At 42.5% G+C, this 17,551-nt stretch overlaps 1 protein-coding gene across 8 annotated transcripts in view; it reads right to left on the bottom strand.

Moving 5' to 3' along the window:
- Positions 1 to 17,551, bottom strand: part of ITGA9 (integrin subunit alpha 9) — a 352,771-nt gene that overhangs the window by 38,340 nt on the left and 296,880 nt on the right. Inside the window, exon 24 of one of the 8 annotated variants that reach the window (XM_082412752.1) lies at positions 3 to 16,011. The exons of the other annotated variants lie outside the window; for them this stretch is intronic. Coding sequence (XP_082268878.1) covers positions 16,009 to 16,011 — 3 coding nt within the window. The 3' untranslated portion in view covers positions 3 to 16,008. Of the gene's footprint in view, positions 1 to 2; positions 16,012 to 17,551 lie in introns of those variants that run through there. 8 annotated transcript variants of the gene reach the window in all.

Raw genomic sequence — 17,551 nt, 5'->3', positions numbered from 1 at the left:
GAAAAGAAACCTGTCAGAGTGGTCCATCCCAAGAACTGATCATGAGCCTGGAATCCCTTATTGTAGTTGCGGTAGAGCCCAAAGTCAACTGTTCCCCCTGGTCCATTCTCCAGGGGACACTAATGGCTGAAAAGCTGACAGGCAGAAGTAGTAGCATCAACAAGGCCAAATAATAAAAAACGTGGATGCTAAGTCGTTAAATAATTGAGATGGCACATAACATGCAAGTGAGTTGTGACCAAGGAAGAGTAAGACTTAAGGAACAAAATAAACTTTAAAAACATCCTTATAGCAACTCTCTGAGATGAGCATTCATGTTCTTTGTCTGGAGAAAGAAAATGAGCCTCAGGTTAAATTACTTGCTAACAATCACACAGACCAGAACTCAGGTTTTAAACTGAGATCTTCTGAGTTCCAGCCTTTAGGCATGGTCCACTGCCAGAGGTTTTCAAACTGTGTTCCACGGAACCTCTAGGTGCTGTGGAACCCCTCAGTGGACTCCCTAGAGAGGAGAAGGGGCACCAAGCAGGACTGCTCTGGGCTCCCATCTCTGTTCCAACTAGAGCATCAACCACACATAATGTCATTTAAAACCAGGATTCTGCTACCAAAAAAAAAAAAAAAAAAATTGGCATCCACTGCATTGAGCCATACAGGAGCTTATATGCCCTGGGGAGCTCTTGCTGAGTTACCTGATTTTGCTTCTGACAGCTTTTAAAAGACCAGTGGAAAAACAATGCTGAGCAACAGCAACATTAAAAAAAGATCAAAACAATAGTACATAGTCTTCCATGTTGGTTTCTTTAAGAACAATACTATTTTTTTTAAATTAATTAATTTATTTCTTTATTTTTGGCTGTGTTGGGTCTTCGTTTCTGTGCGAGGGCTTTCTCTTCTCTAGCTGCGGCGAGCGGGGGCCACTCTTCATCGCGGCGCGTGGGCCTCTCACTGCCGTGGCCTCTCCTGTTACGAAGCACAAGCTCCAAACGTGCAGGCTCAGTAGCTGTGGCTCACGGGCCCAGTTGCTCTGCGGCACGTGGGATCTTCCCAAACCAGGGCACGAACCCGTGTCCCCTGCATTGGCAGGCAGATTCTCAACCACTGTGCCACCAGGGAAGCCCAAGAACAATACTATTTTTGATGCCTAAACTGGGGAAATGTTGAAAAAAACAAAGCCTTCTTTATATATTATCATATCACACTGTGTGTAGTTGAAGCTTTGACATGACTTAAGGTCAAGTTGCAAAATTAATCGTTAGTAATTCATAATTTAGGATTGTGTTTACAATCTGATTTCTAACCAGAATCATCTACTTAAACTACACTCTCCTTTCTTTAATGCCTTTGAGTAAAATATAGTGTGTTTACACTGATTCAAGAATGTTTCAGCTTCTCATTCATGGTAGGGAGCAAGGTCTAGTTTAAATTTTTTACATGGAAACGTCTAACTTAAGCTAACAATGCTAATCTTTGAACAATGAACTATAAAACAAGACCTCTAAATTTAATCTCTATTTTATCTTTGGTCTGAACACATATGCCAGGATTTACTATATATGCCTGAAGATAAATAAGATGAAGGTTTATTTCCTCAAATTAACTCTTAGAAAATAGAGTGTTGCCTTTAAAGGTCTCTCATAGTTTGGGGACTTACTGTTCTTTAAAATGCGTTGCATTTTGTTTGTTTGTTTTTGGCTGTGCCTCTCAGCTTGTGGGGACCAGGGATTGAACCCGGGGCCACGGCAGTGAAAGCGCCAAGTCCTAACCACTGGACCACCAGGGAACTCAAGGGACTTACTGTTCCTTAAAACAGTAAGTAATTTGGTACTCTCTCAATTGCTTTATTCGAACCACAAAATCTGGGAGGACACACCAGTCTGAAATGGTCTCAATCAGTGTTGGTTTTGGATGCTTTTCGAGGTCACTAGAAGAATTAATGGGAAGGAGGCAATGAGATTTAACATAGATGTGGTGATTATTCCTGGGGTGCAACTGTAAGTTGTGATAAATATTTTAAAGCTCATTTTTGGAAAGCAAAACATTAGTTGATTATGTCGTGAGAATCAAGAACAATCACTTCTAAGACAAATGAGAAAAACAACTGCTGTAATGTTATGCAAATGGGTATTTGTGTCTTGCAATAAAATTTCAGCATCAAACATGGATTCAAAATGTTCCGCATTTCAAATAAATTAGATGAATTGAAGATGATATGCTTTGGAATACTGTCAACTAAAAAAGTGGCTTTAATAATGCTATCCATTGATCTCAAAAGATGCACATCTGCATAAAATCATTTTGTGAAATGTGTGAGTAAAAAGAGTAATATAAATTAATGTGGTATTCTTTTATAATTTGAAGTGCGCAACTACATGATTAGGTTAAGTATTACAAGTAGGTATTTACTTTTCTTTTTTTTAAATTGAGGTTAAAATTTACATTCCCTAAAAATGTCCAGATCTTAAGGGTATAATCTGATGAATTTTGACAAATGAAATCACCCACATAACCACCACCCCAGTGAAGGGACAGAGCACGTCCATCCCTCCAGAAAGTTTCCCCTGGCCGTTTTCCAGTCAATTCCCATCCCCAGCCCAAAAGCAATCACAGTTCTGATTCCTGTCAAGTTGGCCAAAAAAGTCTGTTAAATTTACCTCTTTAGAAAAGTGGTGGATTGTGTTCTTTGGGGGTTGCCCTCTATTTGGGCACATATGGCACCTCGCAGATAGAAAACATTTTGTTCACTGAACATTTGAGAACTTGAATGTGTGTGCTCATGTTAATTTCAATCATATTTTACTCGGAAGCATGTGGGTCTCCGCTTTTCCTGTTTGTCTTCTGGAGTGGACATTTGCTGAAAAGCCACTGGAGAAACGGTCCTTCTGCAGCCCTGTGGGATTCATGTTCTTCTGTGGAGATGACCAGGCCTGGCCCCCCAAACACATTTGGTCTGGGTTGAGAGAGACGGAACTCTGAGTCTTGCAGGATGCATCCGTTCCTAATTAAAATCAGGGATGGGGCAGAGCTCCTCCTGGCTCTGCAATGGGCGATTCGGGTTTCCAAGCAGGGAGGGGAAGCGTAGGAGCAGAGTCCCAACCCAGCCAGGTTCACTGTCATGCCCACAGGACACCAGCACCTTGGGGGAGGGTGCTGGGAACCACAGGGTGAGGTGGGAGGAGCAACCGGTGCCAACACGTGGGGCACAGACACAGCTTGGAGCTCCATCTTCCTCTTTTCCCCTAGAGTCTTAGGGGCCTGTGAACAGGGTGATGACAGGGATGTGATGTGATGTGACATCTGATCTGCCTCAGGGGAATCTGGAGGAGGGAAGTGGAGGCTGAGTCTGTGGTGAATGAAAGTCTCAGCCAGTCGTGCTCCCGACTGTGGTTACATGGGAATCACTTCAATCGGGGAAAACGACGTTTTTCCGGGAGGTTCAGGGTGGTCCTCTCTCAAAGGAGGCCGAAGGTTGCTCCGTGCTGCATGGGTCTGGTTCAGACCAGCTAATCTGGTTGTAGACGCTCCTTCAGCAAAAATGAGCAACTTGGTCCCTGGCCAGGGTCATGAGGGTGAGGGATTGTTCTGTGTGCATGGATAGAACGTGTGTGATGGACACAATGGTACCCGACACTTGTGCAGCCCTCACCGTGCACCCCTGTGAGGCGAGAGTTGTTACTGTCAGCATTTTACTGTCAGCATTTTACAGATGGGGAAGCTGAGAGGCAGGGGGGGCCAGGTCTCCCAGAGGGCAGGCAGCAGAGTTGGGCTGGAGCGCAGGCCATCCAGCTCCAGAGATCTGTTTGCAACCACTTCCCTGCCTCTTAGGTACAGAGGCTGAGGATGGGGCTGGGGTGGGAGTCATGGAGGGGTTGGGGGTGGAGGTGGAGGTGGAGGGAAACCATCCCTTCCTGTTCTTACCCCGGTCAAAGGGAAGGAACCATGAGGCTACAAGCCCAGGAATCCCAAAGTCCTCCATCCTGACCCACTTCTGCTCCATGGGAGATAAAGTGCCTGCTGGCTGGGAGGCCAGGCCACTCCATGCTGTCTCAGGCTGGAAGGGGAACAGAGCATCCTGGAATGTTGTTTCTGGAAGGCAGCTCCAAGATCATACAGTCCCATAGCCTCGGCTGACAGATAAGGAACCAGAGGCCCCGAGTTCTGTGACTCGTCCAAGGTCACGTGATTGGTTGGTGGCAGCAAGCGGCACCCAGTGAAGGAATCCTCGGGCACAGATGGCCTTGATGAACTTGACGGTCCTGGGCTCCTAACAGCTGATGCAGTTCAGGTCTCTGGGGCCTCAGTTTCCCCACTTGTGAAATTAGGATGGTGGCCTACGTGATCACTAAGGTTGTCCTCAGTTGCTAAGTATGCCCCTTGAGGATTCTCCTGCATTTTCATTAGAGCAGGGGGTCACCTAGTCTCCTGCTACATAGATAAGCAATTACTAAGCATCCACCCCCCACAACTGGGTTCTAACCACCCTGCCTGGTGGTGAAATCATCAAGGAGATGCAAGGTTTTCTTCTTGCAGACAATCCAAGCACTATGGCACTCATATCCAACAGCTTCATTTCCGTGGCTGGCCAGGGACTCTGCGGCCATTGCCCCCTGCTCATCCCTGTCCACCCACTTCTCATCTATTTTCCAGACTCTCTGAGTCCAAATGCTTCCCATGACACGGCTGCTCATCTTCCAGGACCTCTGGGAGCTGGAATAGGCCATATCTACTGGAATGTGAATAAAAGAACTTTACCAAACACACAAAAAAGGACAAGAGGATACGGGACACAGTGTTAAGGCTGAATTTGGCAAAGGCAGCTATTGAGGGTTTGCTGTTGCCATCTGGCTTCCGCCTCTCCCCTCATCCTGACCCCAAAGAAAACATTGTGCAAGTTGAAACCAAGAACTGGTGGTGACTTGGGAAACTGTGGGGAGCCCAAGAGAACGTGGACATCACTTGGTGGCAGAGTCCGGGTCAGCCTGGGTCAGGGGAACCTTCGTAGTCAGAAGTCTCCAAGGGCCCAGGCCTGTCTGAGGATGAAGTGTCCTCAGTGCACTCCAGGCAGCCTAGCAAAGCCTCATTCATGAAATACTGGGTTTCAAGTATGAACTGGGGCTGATTCATGGGTAAAATACTGAAAAAGGGAATTAACTCTCTGTGTCGAATTTATCATTACCTGCCACCAGGTGGAAAAGGACATCTAGAGCTTTTACTAAAGACTCTCTAGGGTATGGTGGTCTGATAAAGGGGTTGTAAGAAACAGGGCATTTCCATGTTGTGGCCTCAAAAGAGGGGCCTGTACAAGGTACTTAGTGTTGTCGGCTGACCTACAGTGAGAGAGAGGACACAGGTCTCTCCTAGGTTCCCAGAACACAGCAGCTTTACTAGAGTCCCTGTCCCTGGGCCTGAGGGACAGGAAAGTCCTCCAATGTGCTTTCTAAGTCTCTTGCTCCGAGCACATCACCTTGGAAACCAATTCCAGCTGCTTAAGGCCCCATCTCTACGCAGATATAAATGGGAATAATACTAGCTAACATTGGGTGCTATTCTAAGAGCTATGGGATACACTGAATCCTTATAACACCCACTCACAGAGGGTACTATTATCAGTAAGTGACATATAATTTATTGTCTAAACGGGGATATTTTTGAGAATGAAGTCGGGGAGTCAACCAGACAGAACAGCAAGACAGAGACATAGATCAGGTATGAACCAGGCACACTGGGACATCTGGTCTCCTGAAGTTTCACCCCCATTTTACAGATGAGAAAACCGAGGCCCAGAGAGGTTAAGGAACCTGTCATGTACCTGTCAGCTTTGACTGTGGAAGGAGTACCATCTCCAAAGTCTCCACCAGGAAGCTCCCTGTCCAGCCCCACCTTCCTTGCACCCAGGATGCACAGCCTCTGTTCCATCATCTCATGGTTTATCCTTTCACAGCCCTCAGAGCAGGGCTCCTATTGTGATTGTCAATCTTGTCTACAAATTTCTCTCTCAGCCAACAAGTCAGTCTCTGTCATGAACTGCATCCCTGACTCAGAGGAGGTGGCATTGCAGGTGAATTCTGGAGGAAAAGAGAACCTCTAGAGAGTAAAGGGAGCAGGGGAAGGGAATTCCAGGCAGAGGAGAACAGCATGTGCAAAGGCATGGAGGTGCAAACAGTACGCTTGAGTCTAGAGAGCCTGGGAGTTCAACGTGGTCAAGCATTGGATGAATGTTGGGGAGTAGTGGCCAGAAATGAGGCAGGTGAGGTGGGCCTGGACACAGAGGAGGGCCTTGTAGGCAAATCACAGAGGTGGGAAGTTATCCAGAAGGTGGATTAACATGTCTCAAAATTAAGGAACCACTTTTCCTTAATTATTGGTATATTTTTGGTGTTATTGGTATATTTGGTATATTTATTATTATTATTAATTTTGGTATTACTGGTATAATTTTAACAGGCTAAAGCATGGATGTCCCCTTTCTACCAGCATCAGCCTCATTCCTTAACCATATTCCAGCTGGCTGGGTTCTAGGGATGGGAAGCGTCACCAAAGCGTCCCTGGTTTGATGCTCCCTGGACATAGTACATAAGAAATAAAAGAGAAATGGAAGATTAAATAGAGGAATAAACTCAGTGACAACAGTTCTCCCCAGGAGCCAATCCTTGTGTCTCTACCAATGTGGGTCTTGGGCAAAGTTTGGTCTAGAAACTATGTTTGTTGGAATGACCTGGATTAAAGGGGGGGCATAGGTTCATTTTTTAATAACATGTGTTTCATGTTAACTCACATTTATCTGTTAATCGTTGACTTTCTGTTCTCTGTTACATCCCTGGGCCACTTTTCCATATCATGTGACACCGACCACGGCTGATGGCAACTGGGTAAACATGACCCATCCCCTGACTTACCACCTGCTCCTCTGAATTCACACGCCCCTTGAGCTTAAAAAACCCAGAGAATGTTTTGAATGCCTACTTTGCTAATTCAATTACCTACTGCCTACTCTTGGAACCAAGGTATCCGAAGATAATAAGTCCCCTTTCTGCCACGGGAGGCTGAACGTTGACCACAATGGCTGTGGCGATATTAATTTTAGGACTCCAATGTTTGAAATAAATATAGCCCTCATAAAAGGGTCAAGAAATGACACCAACTGGTTACTTAGGCCGATCTAAGATGTTTACTACTAGAAAGAGAAATAAGACCTACATATTTTCCATTCAGCAAAACGTAAACTGTGATAGCTTTTTTTACAGTCTTAAAGAACCCTTTTTATTATCTTTTATGTTAAATCACATTGCTATGATTTTCTAAGTGTTTCTTGATATTGCCCAAAGAACAGTGAAAGATGACAACATTTTAATAATAAATCCTAAGAAAAATACTTTTATGTATCACCATTCATTTCAAGACTGTATAATGCAGACCCAGAAAAACCTAGAAGGGTTGGGTGCTCAAAGTCTCCATTTATTCACTCTGATTTCTTCAACCACAAAGACATTATAAGGGCAGAAAAACAGTGATAACCATCTTGGGTAGTTCCTTATAATGGATATGCCTAGCTCTATGTTACCTATGTATTTGAAAGGTTGAGAACACAATTTTTGTGTATGCACATCATTTAAAGGTAGGAGTTGTCAAAGGCATCCTTTGGTAGACCTCTCTCAAGAGTTATGAATTCTTTTGCTTTGTGAAAAGGGTCCCCTTGCTTATCAGTTTGGCAAGTTCTGATTTTCTGATATTTACCTCTGTGTGTAGCTACAGACTCCAATGTGTTCCTACAAATAGACAAAAAGGAGAAGCATTTTGATGATCACAACAATACAAGGTAAGTTAATATGAGGTTCTAGCTTTGGACAGGCCCTCCTAGCCTCACTGCGCAAGTGAAGAGCTGAATTCTGGTTTCAAACTGAAATGTGTTAATGAGAACACAGAACAGCCGTCCATAAATAAGAGCCCGTTGACAAACCTGCAGAGTTGGAAATGGAGCAGAAGGAGCAAGAAATGTAACAATAACCTAGTGCCTTTTAATTTCTAGAAAGGGAAAGACAGCAACTCAAAAAAGCCTGAAAAGACCATAACTTCAACTCCAGATGTCCTCTCTTTTTCTGGCTGAAAAGGTATCTTCTAAATAAAAGATTTGCCTCCCCAACCCCCTTCCCCATCCCTTAAGGCCATCACCACTGGGAAAAATTGTATTTGATCTGAAAGGTCAGTGTGTTACTGAGACCAAAACTGAAACAGGAAATAAAGGGGCAAAGCCTCAAAACCAACATTCCAGAGGAAAAAAGAGCACGATCCATCATACAATTTTGTCCTCTGTATGAATATGCCATTATTTCATAAAAGATATCACTTCTTATGATAAAAGGCAATGATTTTTTTCCCACCAGCTCTAGGGTTTGGCTAAAATAATGGTGTTCCTCCCCATCCCCCACACCCTTTTCCTCTGGGTGTCACAGGCCAACATGCTGAAAAGTCAAGAGTGCAGGCCACCACCAGGCTGCCCTGTAAAACAGCATTCATTTACATTTTATCAGAGAAAGCCAAGTCTCCCCCACCCCACCCCGGCCCCGCCCCATGAGGCCCATTTCAAAGCACTGGGATGGCGTTTTACTGGAGTTAAAGTGATACAGATGGGATGTAGTTTCAGAGAAGCAGTGACACCAAAGAATTTCCAGATGTGGTCAGATTGTCTTTAGCAAAAAAGAGAGACATAAGAATGTTATCTGAGCACTTGATGTGCATGCCAAAAATACTTTCCTTCCACAGATAATGAAACATTTTGGAAGCAGAATGGTTTGTTGATTTGAATAATAAATGAGTCAGTAGCCCTGATGTGGGACATCACACAGTCCCTGAAATTGTATTGGCTTCTTTAAGCTCCGGTTCTAGCTCTTGGACCCATCTTATAGTGAAGAATGAAGCTCATACCCATCTTACGTTAAAGGATAAAGCAACACACCTATGGAATCACTGAGTTATCTCTGCATTTATTAGATGCATCACTTTATTATTGCTCTTTTACCAAAAGGTAAATAACAGTCATTTTCTGGATGCTATGTTTCAGGTGTAAGCATCTGTCTAACCTCTTACACTGGTTTTCTGAGGGGATACGCATCAGAGCAGTGGGAAGAGAAACCTAGATGTCACTCATTGAATCTAAAGCTTTAAGACTTCGTGAGAGGCCTGAAACATGCTTTCGGTCATGTGTTTAGGAGAAGTTAAGTGGAGTTAGCACCCTGACAGCTGGGGAGATAATGACTTCTCAGTATCTAACAATGCTAAGAAAGTTCCTTTTGGTCAGAAGAGGCTTGGTGGGTCTATCAGAAAGGAGTTTTCCTGTTTTCGTGCTTCTGATACACACACAATTAGTCCTCGGCAGGTTCAATGAGAACCATGTGTTTCTGGGCAATGGCTGATGTGTTCTGTTTATCCTCAGTGAGATTTCCTGTTATCAACTTTGCTAACAACCCATCATCCCTGCAGTGACAGGGCTATGTTGCTCTTAAGGAATGAAAAAAGGAAGAAGGAAAGTAAACTGCATAACCACCAACTTCTAAGGCCCATTTGTATTGGGAGACCAGAGAACACAGGCACCTCAGCATCATCACGCGCATGCTGCCACAAAGCGTTAATGCTTCCAGATGTCACAGCAGCCGTGCGCACGAGCCCCGCAACCCCTGATAGGTGGCGCCCTCAGGCAGTGGGGAGCTGGCGCTACTGCCTTGATTCATTCGCTCTGTCCACAAGGGCTAAAGGGCAGTCTCTGAACCACAGTGTGCACGCGCAGCCCAGGCTGGCGCTCATCCCCACCTTCCAGAGGGTGCGGGTCAGGTGTAAGCTCGCCCAGAAACACACACGCTTTCTCCCTCCCACCAAACTAAAATTGACCCACGAGCCCAGGAACGTAACTCTTGCTCCATAATTCCATCAGCCATCTCCCTTAAGTGTTTGGCTTCTGTTGAGAAAAAAAATTACAGCCAACCTAATTCTGACCCATTTCAGGACCTGATTATTCAGCTCACATTCAGACATGTGCAGAAAGAAGGAAAAATTAAAAAAATGGTTTGAGGCCATCGCTGAAATCAGCAGACGTGTGTGTGTGTGTGTGTGTGTGTGTGAGAGAGAGAGAGAGAGAGAGAGAGAGAGAGAGAGAACGTTTTCATAATATCTCTGATCAAAATTTGTGGAGTTCAAGTTTGCTCTTCAAAGCCTTCATTTCTAATAAGTGATTCAGCCCCTTATTTCAAAGTTTTACATTTTTACTTTCTCCTACATTGAAATTAAAGCAACCTCTGTTGTGGGTGAAGGGAAATTGTCAAAACATCTCTACTCAGGGATTGAAATTCAGTGCACATTTTCCGAGTTCCTGGAATGTATGAGGTGCTCATTAGATGTGCGGCAGGGTGTGTAGGTGTCTAAGGACACACACCCTATCCTAACGCCCAGAGAAATATTTGTGATGGTGATACTAACAGAGTGGGAGTAGCCAATGCTTTCATTTATTTGAGCACCTACTGCATATAGTGCATATGTGCATAGAGTCCGGGCACCAAACACTAGGGATGCACAGCAAACAAGGCAGCCGTGACCTTTACTTGGTGTTTTTAGTCTTCTGGAAGGAGACAGACAATTAAAAACAGTAATTTCAGATAGTGGTGAGTGCTATGAAGAAAACAGCACACAGGGTAATGGGACAGAAAGTTGATAGGGGGTTTGCAACTTTAGCTAAGGTGGTCAGGGTAGACCTTCCTGGAAAGGTGAACTTTGGGCTCAGATCTGCATTATGAGAAGGAACCAGCCATGCAAATATTTGGGGGAAGAGTGTTCTCAGCAGAGGCAGGTGCAAAGGCCCTGAGGCAGGACGATCTGGGAAGGCATCTGGGAGGGCTTGAGGGAAGAAAGGATGTGTAAATTGGGTCTGGAGGAATAAGTGGGCTTTCCACAGCCAGAGGGAAGGGAGAAGCATTAGTAAGGTCAGGAGGCCCAGGGAAGTGCATGGTGGGTGGGTCAGCAGCCTTCGCGGTCCAGAGTGGCTGGAAGACAGGGTCAGGGGTGAGGTTGGGGCAGAGGAGGTTGCAGAACACGGCCTGGAAAGGTGGGAGGATCATGCAGAGTTTTGGACCTCATGGTTTTGGCCACTAAGATCTCCTTGTTGATCTTTTTACAGAGAACCTCAGGGTGTCTCTGAGAGCTACACTGGGGAATTATTAAGAGTAGAAGCATGTTTTCAAATGGTAAATCAGGTCCTCCCTGCCAGAGTAACAACCGTTTGTTGATGAGGAGAGCTTGGATAAAAAGGCATAGTACTTGGGGCTCAGTTTTGTTTTGTTTAAATAAATTTGTTTTGTTTTGTTTTGTTTTTTGGCTGTGCTGGGTCTTCGTTGCTATGTGCGGGCTTTCTCTAGTTGCGGTGAGTGGGGGCTACTCTTCGTTGCGGTGTGCAGGCTTCTCATTGTCGTGGCTTCTCTTCTTGCGGAGCGTGGACTCTAGGCAAGTGGGCTTCAGTAGTTGTGGCACGTGGGCTCACTAGTTGTGGCTCGTGGGCTCCAGAGTGCAGGCTCAGTAGTTGTGGCACACAGGCTTAGTTGCTCCGTGGCATGTGGGATCTTCCCGGGCCAGGGCTCGAACCCGTGTCCCCTGCATTGGCAGGTGGATTCTTAACCACTGTGCCACCAGGGAGGGGCTCAGTTTTGAATTTTTATTTATTTGGAGATACTAAGAGAACAAAGAGAATGGCTTACGATGGGAAAAAGAGAACTAAAGGAACTGTGATACTTTTTGGGAAGAGAAGTGGGAAGAATGACTAAGTAACAGCTCAACTTCTCCACAGAGGGAGCTAGGCAACTGTTTTCCATTTTAACTCAGAAAAGGTCGGGAAATTAGGGCATGATGAACTGAAGATAGTCATAAAAAATGGGATTCAAGGGATATCAGAATGGCTTAACCCGGAGAACTTGCTGGAAGCACGGTTCTGTTGTACTGGGGAGATGTCTCGACTGTATTCTGTCCAAAGGCAGAGGGTTGGATCCCATAGCACCCCACCCCCGCCCCATCCACCCCAGGGCTGGAAATCCATCTGCCCCTACTGGAGAAGGGTTTCTTCCCCTCCCCCCTTATCTCCTTATCACATAAGCTGTATTATTAACAGTTAACTTTACATGACACCATTTAAGTTACAGGATATCAGGGAAAAGAGTGAATATCACCCAAACACTTGGCATCCTGAGGAGGGTTTCTAAGCCCTGAATTCTTGTTTGCAGGAACCTCCCAACCAGGATGAGCGGTGATTTGGTTTACGGTGAGCCCTCGAATTTCTACAGAAAAAACTGAGAATGAAGGACAGGAAGAAATTTCTACAGAAAAAACTGAGAGTGAAGGGGCTTGTGTCTCAGAAGACAAACTTACAGTTACCAAAGGGGAAAGGGGGGTAGGGGGAGGAATAAATTAGGAGGCTGGGATTAACATACATACACTACTATGTATAAAATAGATAACTAACAAGGACCTACTGTATAGCACAGGGAAGTCTACACAATACTCTGTGATAATCTATAAGGGAAAAGAATCTGAAAAAGAACATACATACATATACATATATATATATATATATGTATGTATATATATAAAACTGAATCCTTGTGCCGAACACCAGAAACTTACATGATATTATAAATCAACTACACTTCAATTAAAAAAAAAAAAAAAAAGCATGTGTTCACCAAGAGGGAAAGTAGTAGACACCGAAAAAAAAAGTGAGTTTGCTTTGGGTTATTTGCTGGGTTGCCTTAAAGTGCCAGGCTTGGCTTATGTACAGGTTATGTCTTGGCCTCCAGCAAGCCTGCTGCAGGGAGATTTCTTGTTGCAACTACCCTCCAAACATAACTAAGTCATAATACCCAGGACTTTCCTCATGCAAAATGTGCCTTAACAGCCAGCCAGCTTCAAAAATCAATGTTACTGTCAACTGCTGTGGCCGGCGAGATAAGTGATTCACTCTGGGAAGAGAGCTCCCCCAGAGTGAGTGCTGACGAGTACACACAAAGAGACTCCTGGTTTCCAATTCGGACACGGACACCACCACGCAGGGGCAGCATGCGGGGTTGGAATTGTAAAGGAGAGAAACCAAGTAGCGCCAAAATCAAGGAAAGAGAATGATCAGAAAACACAGACTTGGCAAGGCCTTATGAACAAAGATGATCACCTTACAAACTCCTGCGACAACTTGGGTCCTCCCCCGCCCCAACCCTGAATGAAGGTCTCAGCGAGACCTGCTCTGACAGCTCTATTTAAAACCACAAACTTCCCCACTCTCACCCCCTTGCCTCCTTTATTTTTCTCCAAAGCATTTCCTATCATGTAATGTACTATACATTTTACTTATTTATTACTTGCCTCTACCAGAATGTAAGCTACACGAGGGCTGGAAATTATTATTTTTTGTCTGTTTTGTTCCCCGTAGTAACCTAGTGCTTGCCATAGGGTGCATGCAAAGCATTTGCTGAATAAATGAAGGTGTGGATTAAACCCCACCCCCCACCCCCCAACAGCCTTTCGTGGCAAGGACTGTCATCACCATTTTATAGATAAGGAAAGGGAAGCTCGGAGAGAATTAAGTAACATGCTTTAGACCACGGCTTCTTAGATATTAATGTGCAAAGGAATCACTGGGGATCTTGTTAAAACACAGATTCTAATTCACCAAGTCTGGGTGGCACCTGAGATTCTACCTTTCTACATTTGTCACTTCCAGGTGATGCTATGGCTGCTGGACAGCTACAAGTCCAGACAAAACGGTGTTATGAGGCCTTGTAGTGGTTGTACAGTTTAGTGGTCAAGAGCAGACATCAACCTAGCTACTTACTGACCCTGTGACCTTGGCCATCCCTTTGTCTTTGCCTCTGTTTCCTCATCAAACTATCATGAAAATTAAAAGAATTTGTCCAGGTAAAGTATTTAGTACAGTTCCTCAACTATAGTAAGTTCTTAATAAAAATTTATTATCATTATTATTGTTGTTATTAATATTACTACTTTTTTTAGCCTAAACCTAATAGCTCCTTCTCAGAATACTAATGGAGTATTATTATTTTCTACTTCACCAACACAAGAAAAGCCTACGTTTAAGCTGAGAACGATGACCACTCAAATCTACTATCAAAAAGTTAGAAACTTCTACTATATATACTATGTGAGAATTCTGAGGCAGGATCTGAAAAGTGGAATTGTTGGTATTCGTATTTTAAATTCTGATAGTTACTGTCAAATTGCCCTTCACACCAACAGTATTTGGGAGCGCCCATTTGCCCTCATCTTAACCAACAATGCATATTAACAGTCTTTTAGATTTTTGCCAGTTTAATGGGGGGAAAGACCTCATTTTCATTTGAGTTTGCATTGCTCTGATTACTGGTAAGGCTAATGTTTATTTGCCATTAAATTTTTTTATATGTTTGTCATTAAAATTTCTTCTTTTGTGAATTTCCCGTTCCTATCCCTTCACCCATTTTTATAATTTTTGGCATTTTCCTTATTGATTTGTAGAAGTTATTTATATATTATTTGTCTGTGAACTATGTTGCCAGTATATTCTCCCAAATATCTTTTAGTTTTGTTTATGATGTATTTTGATCACACAAGATTTTGGTATTTGTATAGATTTAAATTTGTCAGCCTTCTCTTATGGGTTCTAGAATTTATGACTTGCTTATGAAGAAGAGCTTTCCCATCTAAAGATTATGAAAATATTCAGCACTTTCTACTAATACTTCTTCTTCTTCTTTACATGTAACTTTTTCATCCATCTATTTTTTTTCTAAGTGAGGTACAGGTTTTCCGTAATTTCTTCCCAAATGGATAGACAGTTTTCTTCATTTATTGTGAAGGAGTTTATATATCTCGGTTGTTTGGGGTGATTATTTCATCAGCTATTTATTCTGCTCCCTCCTCCCTATCCTCTCCTCTGGAACTCTAAATATGTGTATTTTGTTATGCTTTATGGTGTCCCCACATCTCTGAGGCTTTACTTCTTTTTCTTTACAGTTGACTCTTCTTATCCACAAGCTCTGCATCTGTGGATCCAATCAACCACAGATTGAAAATATTTGGGAAAAAAAATTCCAGAAAGTTCCAAAAAGCAAAGTTTGAATTTGTTGCCTTCCAGCAACTATTTATGTAGCATTTACATTGTATTTACAACTATTTATTACATAGCATTTACTTTGTATTAGTTATTATAAATAACCTAGAGATTATTTAAAGAATATGGTAGGAAGTGTGTAGGTTATATGCAAATACTATGCCATTTTATATAAGGGACTTGAGCACCCATGGAGTTTGGTATCCATAGGGCAGTCCTGGAATCAATCCTCCACAAATACTGAGGGATGGCTGTATTCTCTTTTCTTTCAGTTCTTTTTTGGTTTTGCTTGTTTGTTTACTGACTTGCCAGGACTATTCTGTGGAGCCTGTTTCTCATGAAGTGTGTAGCCTTTGATGTCTCTGCTCAGTAATTTTTTCTACACTTGTTTTTATTTTTAAACCTGTTTTCCTAGAGGTTGTCCTGGATCAGTATAGCTTAATTATCAGTCAATGTTTGATCAGAGGTTGCAGAGAAATATCATGATCCAGTAAGGCTTCCACCCTTAGCTGATGGACCTGTGTGTGGCTTGGGGAATGCATTCAAAGGTCAGGCAGTTTATAAGTGTGCCCAAGCTTTTACTTGCGGCATTCACAAAGCCTCATATTGAGTCAACTGATTCTCTTGGATTTTCTAGGGAGACAATAACATTGTTTGCAATAGGGATACTTTGGTTTCTTTCTTGACAATAAAGGTTATTCATTTCTTTTTATTCCTATGACGTCCAACACTGCTAAACTGGAGAGACAAAAGCAGGAACTCATGCCTCCACTCCGCAGGTGGGACAGCTCCTAATGTTCCAGCATCAGGTGGGAGTTTTCTATAGGTTCTGATAGGGGACCTTTGTCAAGCCAAGGAAGTTCCCTTCCATGCCTTCCTTACTAGAAGTTAAAAAAAAAAAAAAAAAGTGGATGTTAAATTTAATTTTTGACTTTTTAGAAGCCCTCATCAAGACAATCATCTGGTTATATCATCTTTCATCCCTTTACTATTAATAGAGTGAATAATGTTAATCAATTTCTTTATGGAGAATCAACCTAGCATTCCTGGATTACATCCTTCTTTACTCAGGATAGATTCTTCTTCTAAAAGGAATCGATTTGCAAACATTTAGAATTTTTGTTTCTGTTTTCAAAGTGAGTTTGGCCTGCAGTTTCCTTTTTTGTGTTAATGCCCATTCTCCATTTCTAGTTTTGGAATCACGGTTATGTTAGTATCCTAGAATGAGCTGTTCATCTTTTTCTACTCTCTCGAACAGCTTATATAACACAGAAATTATCTGTTCCTTGAAAGGTTGGTAGAGCTTACCTAAATAGCTATCTGGGTCTGGTGCTTTTTTAAGGCACAAGTCTTTGACTACACTTCATTTTTCTTTAATTATATAAGTTTCAGGTGTACAGCATTATAATTTGATGTCTGTATACTACTCATATTTTTTCCTGAGGTAATTGGTCTAGCTGGATTTTTTACCTCATAACACTTCTTTTAGGCTTTTTATATTTGCGGGCATTATATTGTGAAAATAATATCTTATAATTTAAAAATCTTCTCCATGTGAGTGTAGTTCTTTGATCATTTCTAGGGTTGTTTTTTTGGCATTACCACTCTTTTTCATTTCCTGATCAAATTTGCTATAGGTTCATCTATTTTACTGGACAAAAAAAAAGCCCCCGTTTTTAGTTTTATTGATGTAGAATACTTTTGATTTTTTTCCATTTCACGACTTTTGCTTTATCTTCAATGATATCTTCACTTTATTTTCTTACAGTTGAATTTATTTTATTGTCCTTTTACTAGCTCTTGTTGTCAATTTAGGTCACTTATTTTCAGTCTTTCCTGTTTTCTGTATATGAGTAGTGACATTTTCTTCTGTGTGGGTTTTGTCTACAACCATTAGTTTTGATATGAACAAGCTTTCACTGTCTTTCATTTCTAATTTGTTTATTCCTTCCTCTTTGATTTCTCTTTTATCTAAAAAGTAAATTAAGATGGTGTTTAAAAATTCCCAAATAGTTCTGTTTTTGGTTGGTTGTTTGGCTAAACTTTTGTTGTCAACTTCCAAGTTTATTGCATTGTGGTCTGAGAATGTGGCTTGTATTACTTTGACTTTTGAAATTCTATTGGGATTTGCTTTTGTGGTGCAATACATGGGTAATTTGTGAATGTTCACTATGTTTGAAAAGAATGTGCATTCCCTTATTTACATACTAGGAACTCTACTAATTGCTCCATATACATTAACTTCTTCCATCCTCACCATGTGAAGTAGATAGTCCATTTCACAGAGGAGGAAAATAAGCTTGGAGAATTTAGGTGACTTCCTCAAGGTTACCAAAAGCTGGTAAGCAGGCAAGTACTAATGAAACCCAGACATTGTGACTCATTCTGTCTTGGTCTTTCTCTAAGAGATCACAATTGTTA

This window comes from Balaenoptera physalus (genome assembly GCF_965194825.1).
Source record: "Balaenoptera physalus genome assembly, chromosome: 11".
In the NCBI taxonomy this organism is placed as follows: Eukaryota; Metazoa; Chordata; class Mammalia; order Artiodactyla; family Balaenopteridae; genus Balaenoptera; species Balaenoptera physalus.
Note: the sequence above shows the minus strand (reverse complement) of the source record. Positions and strands in the feature narration are given on the sequence as shown.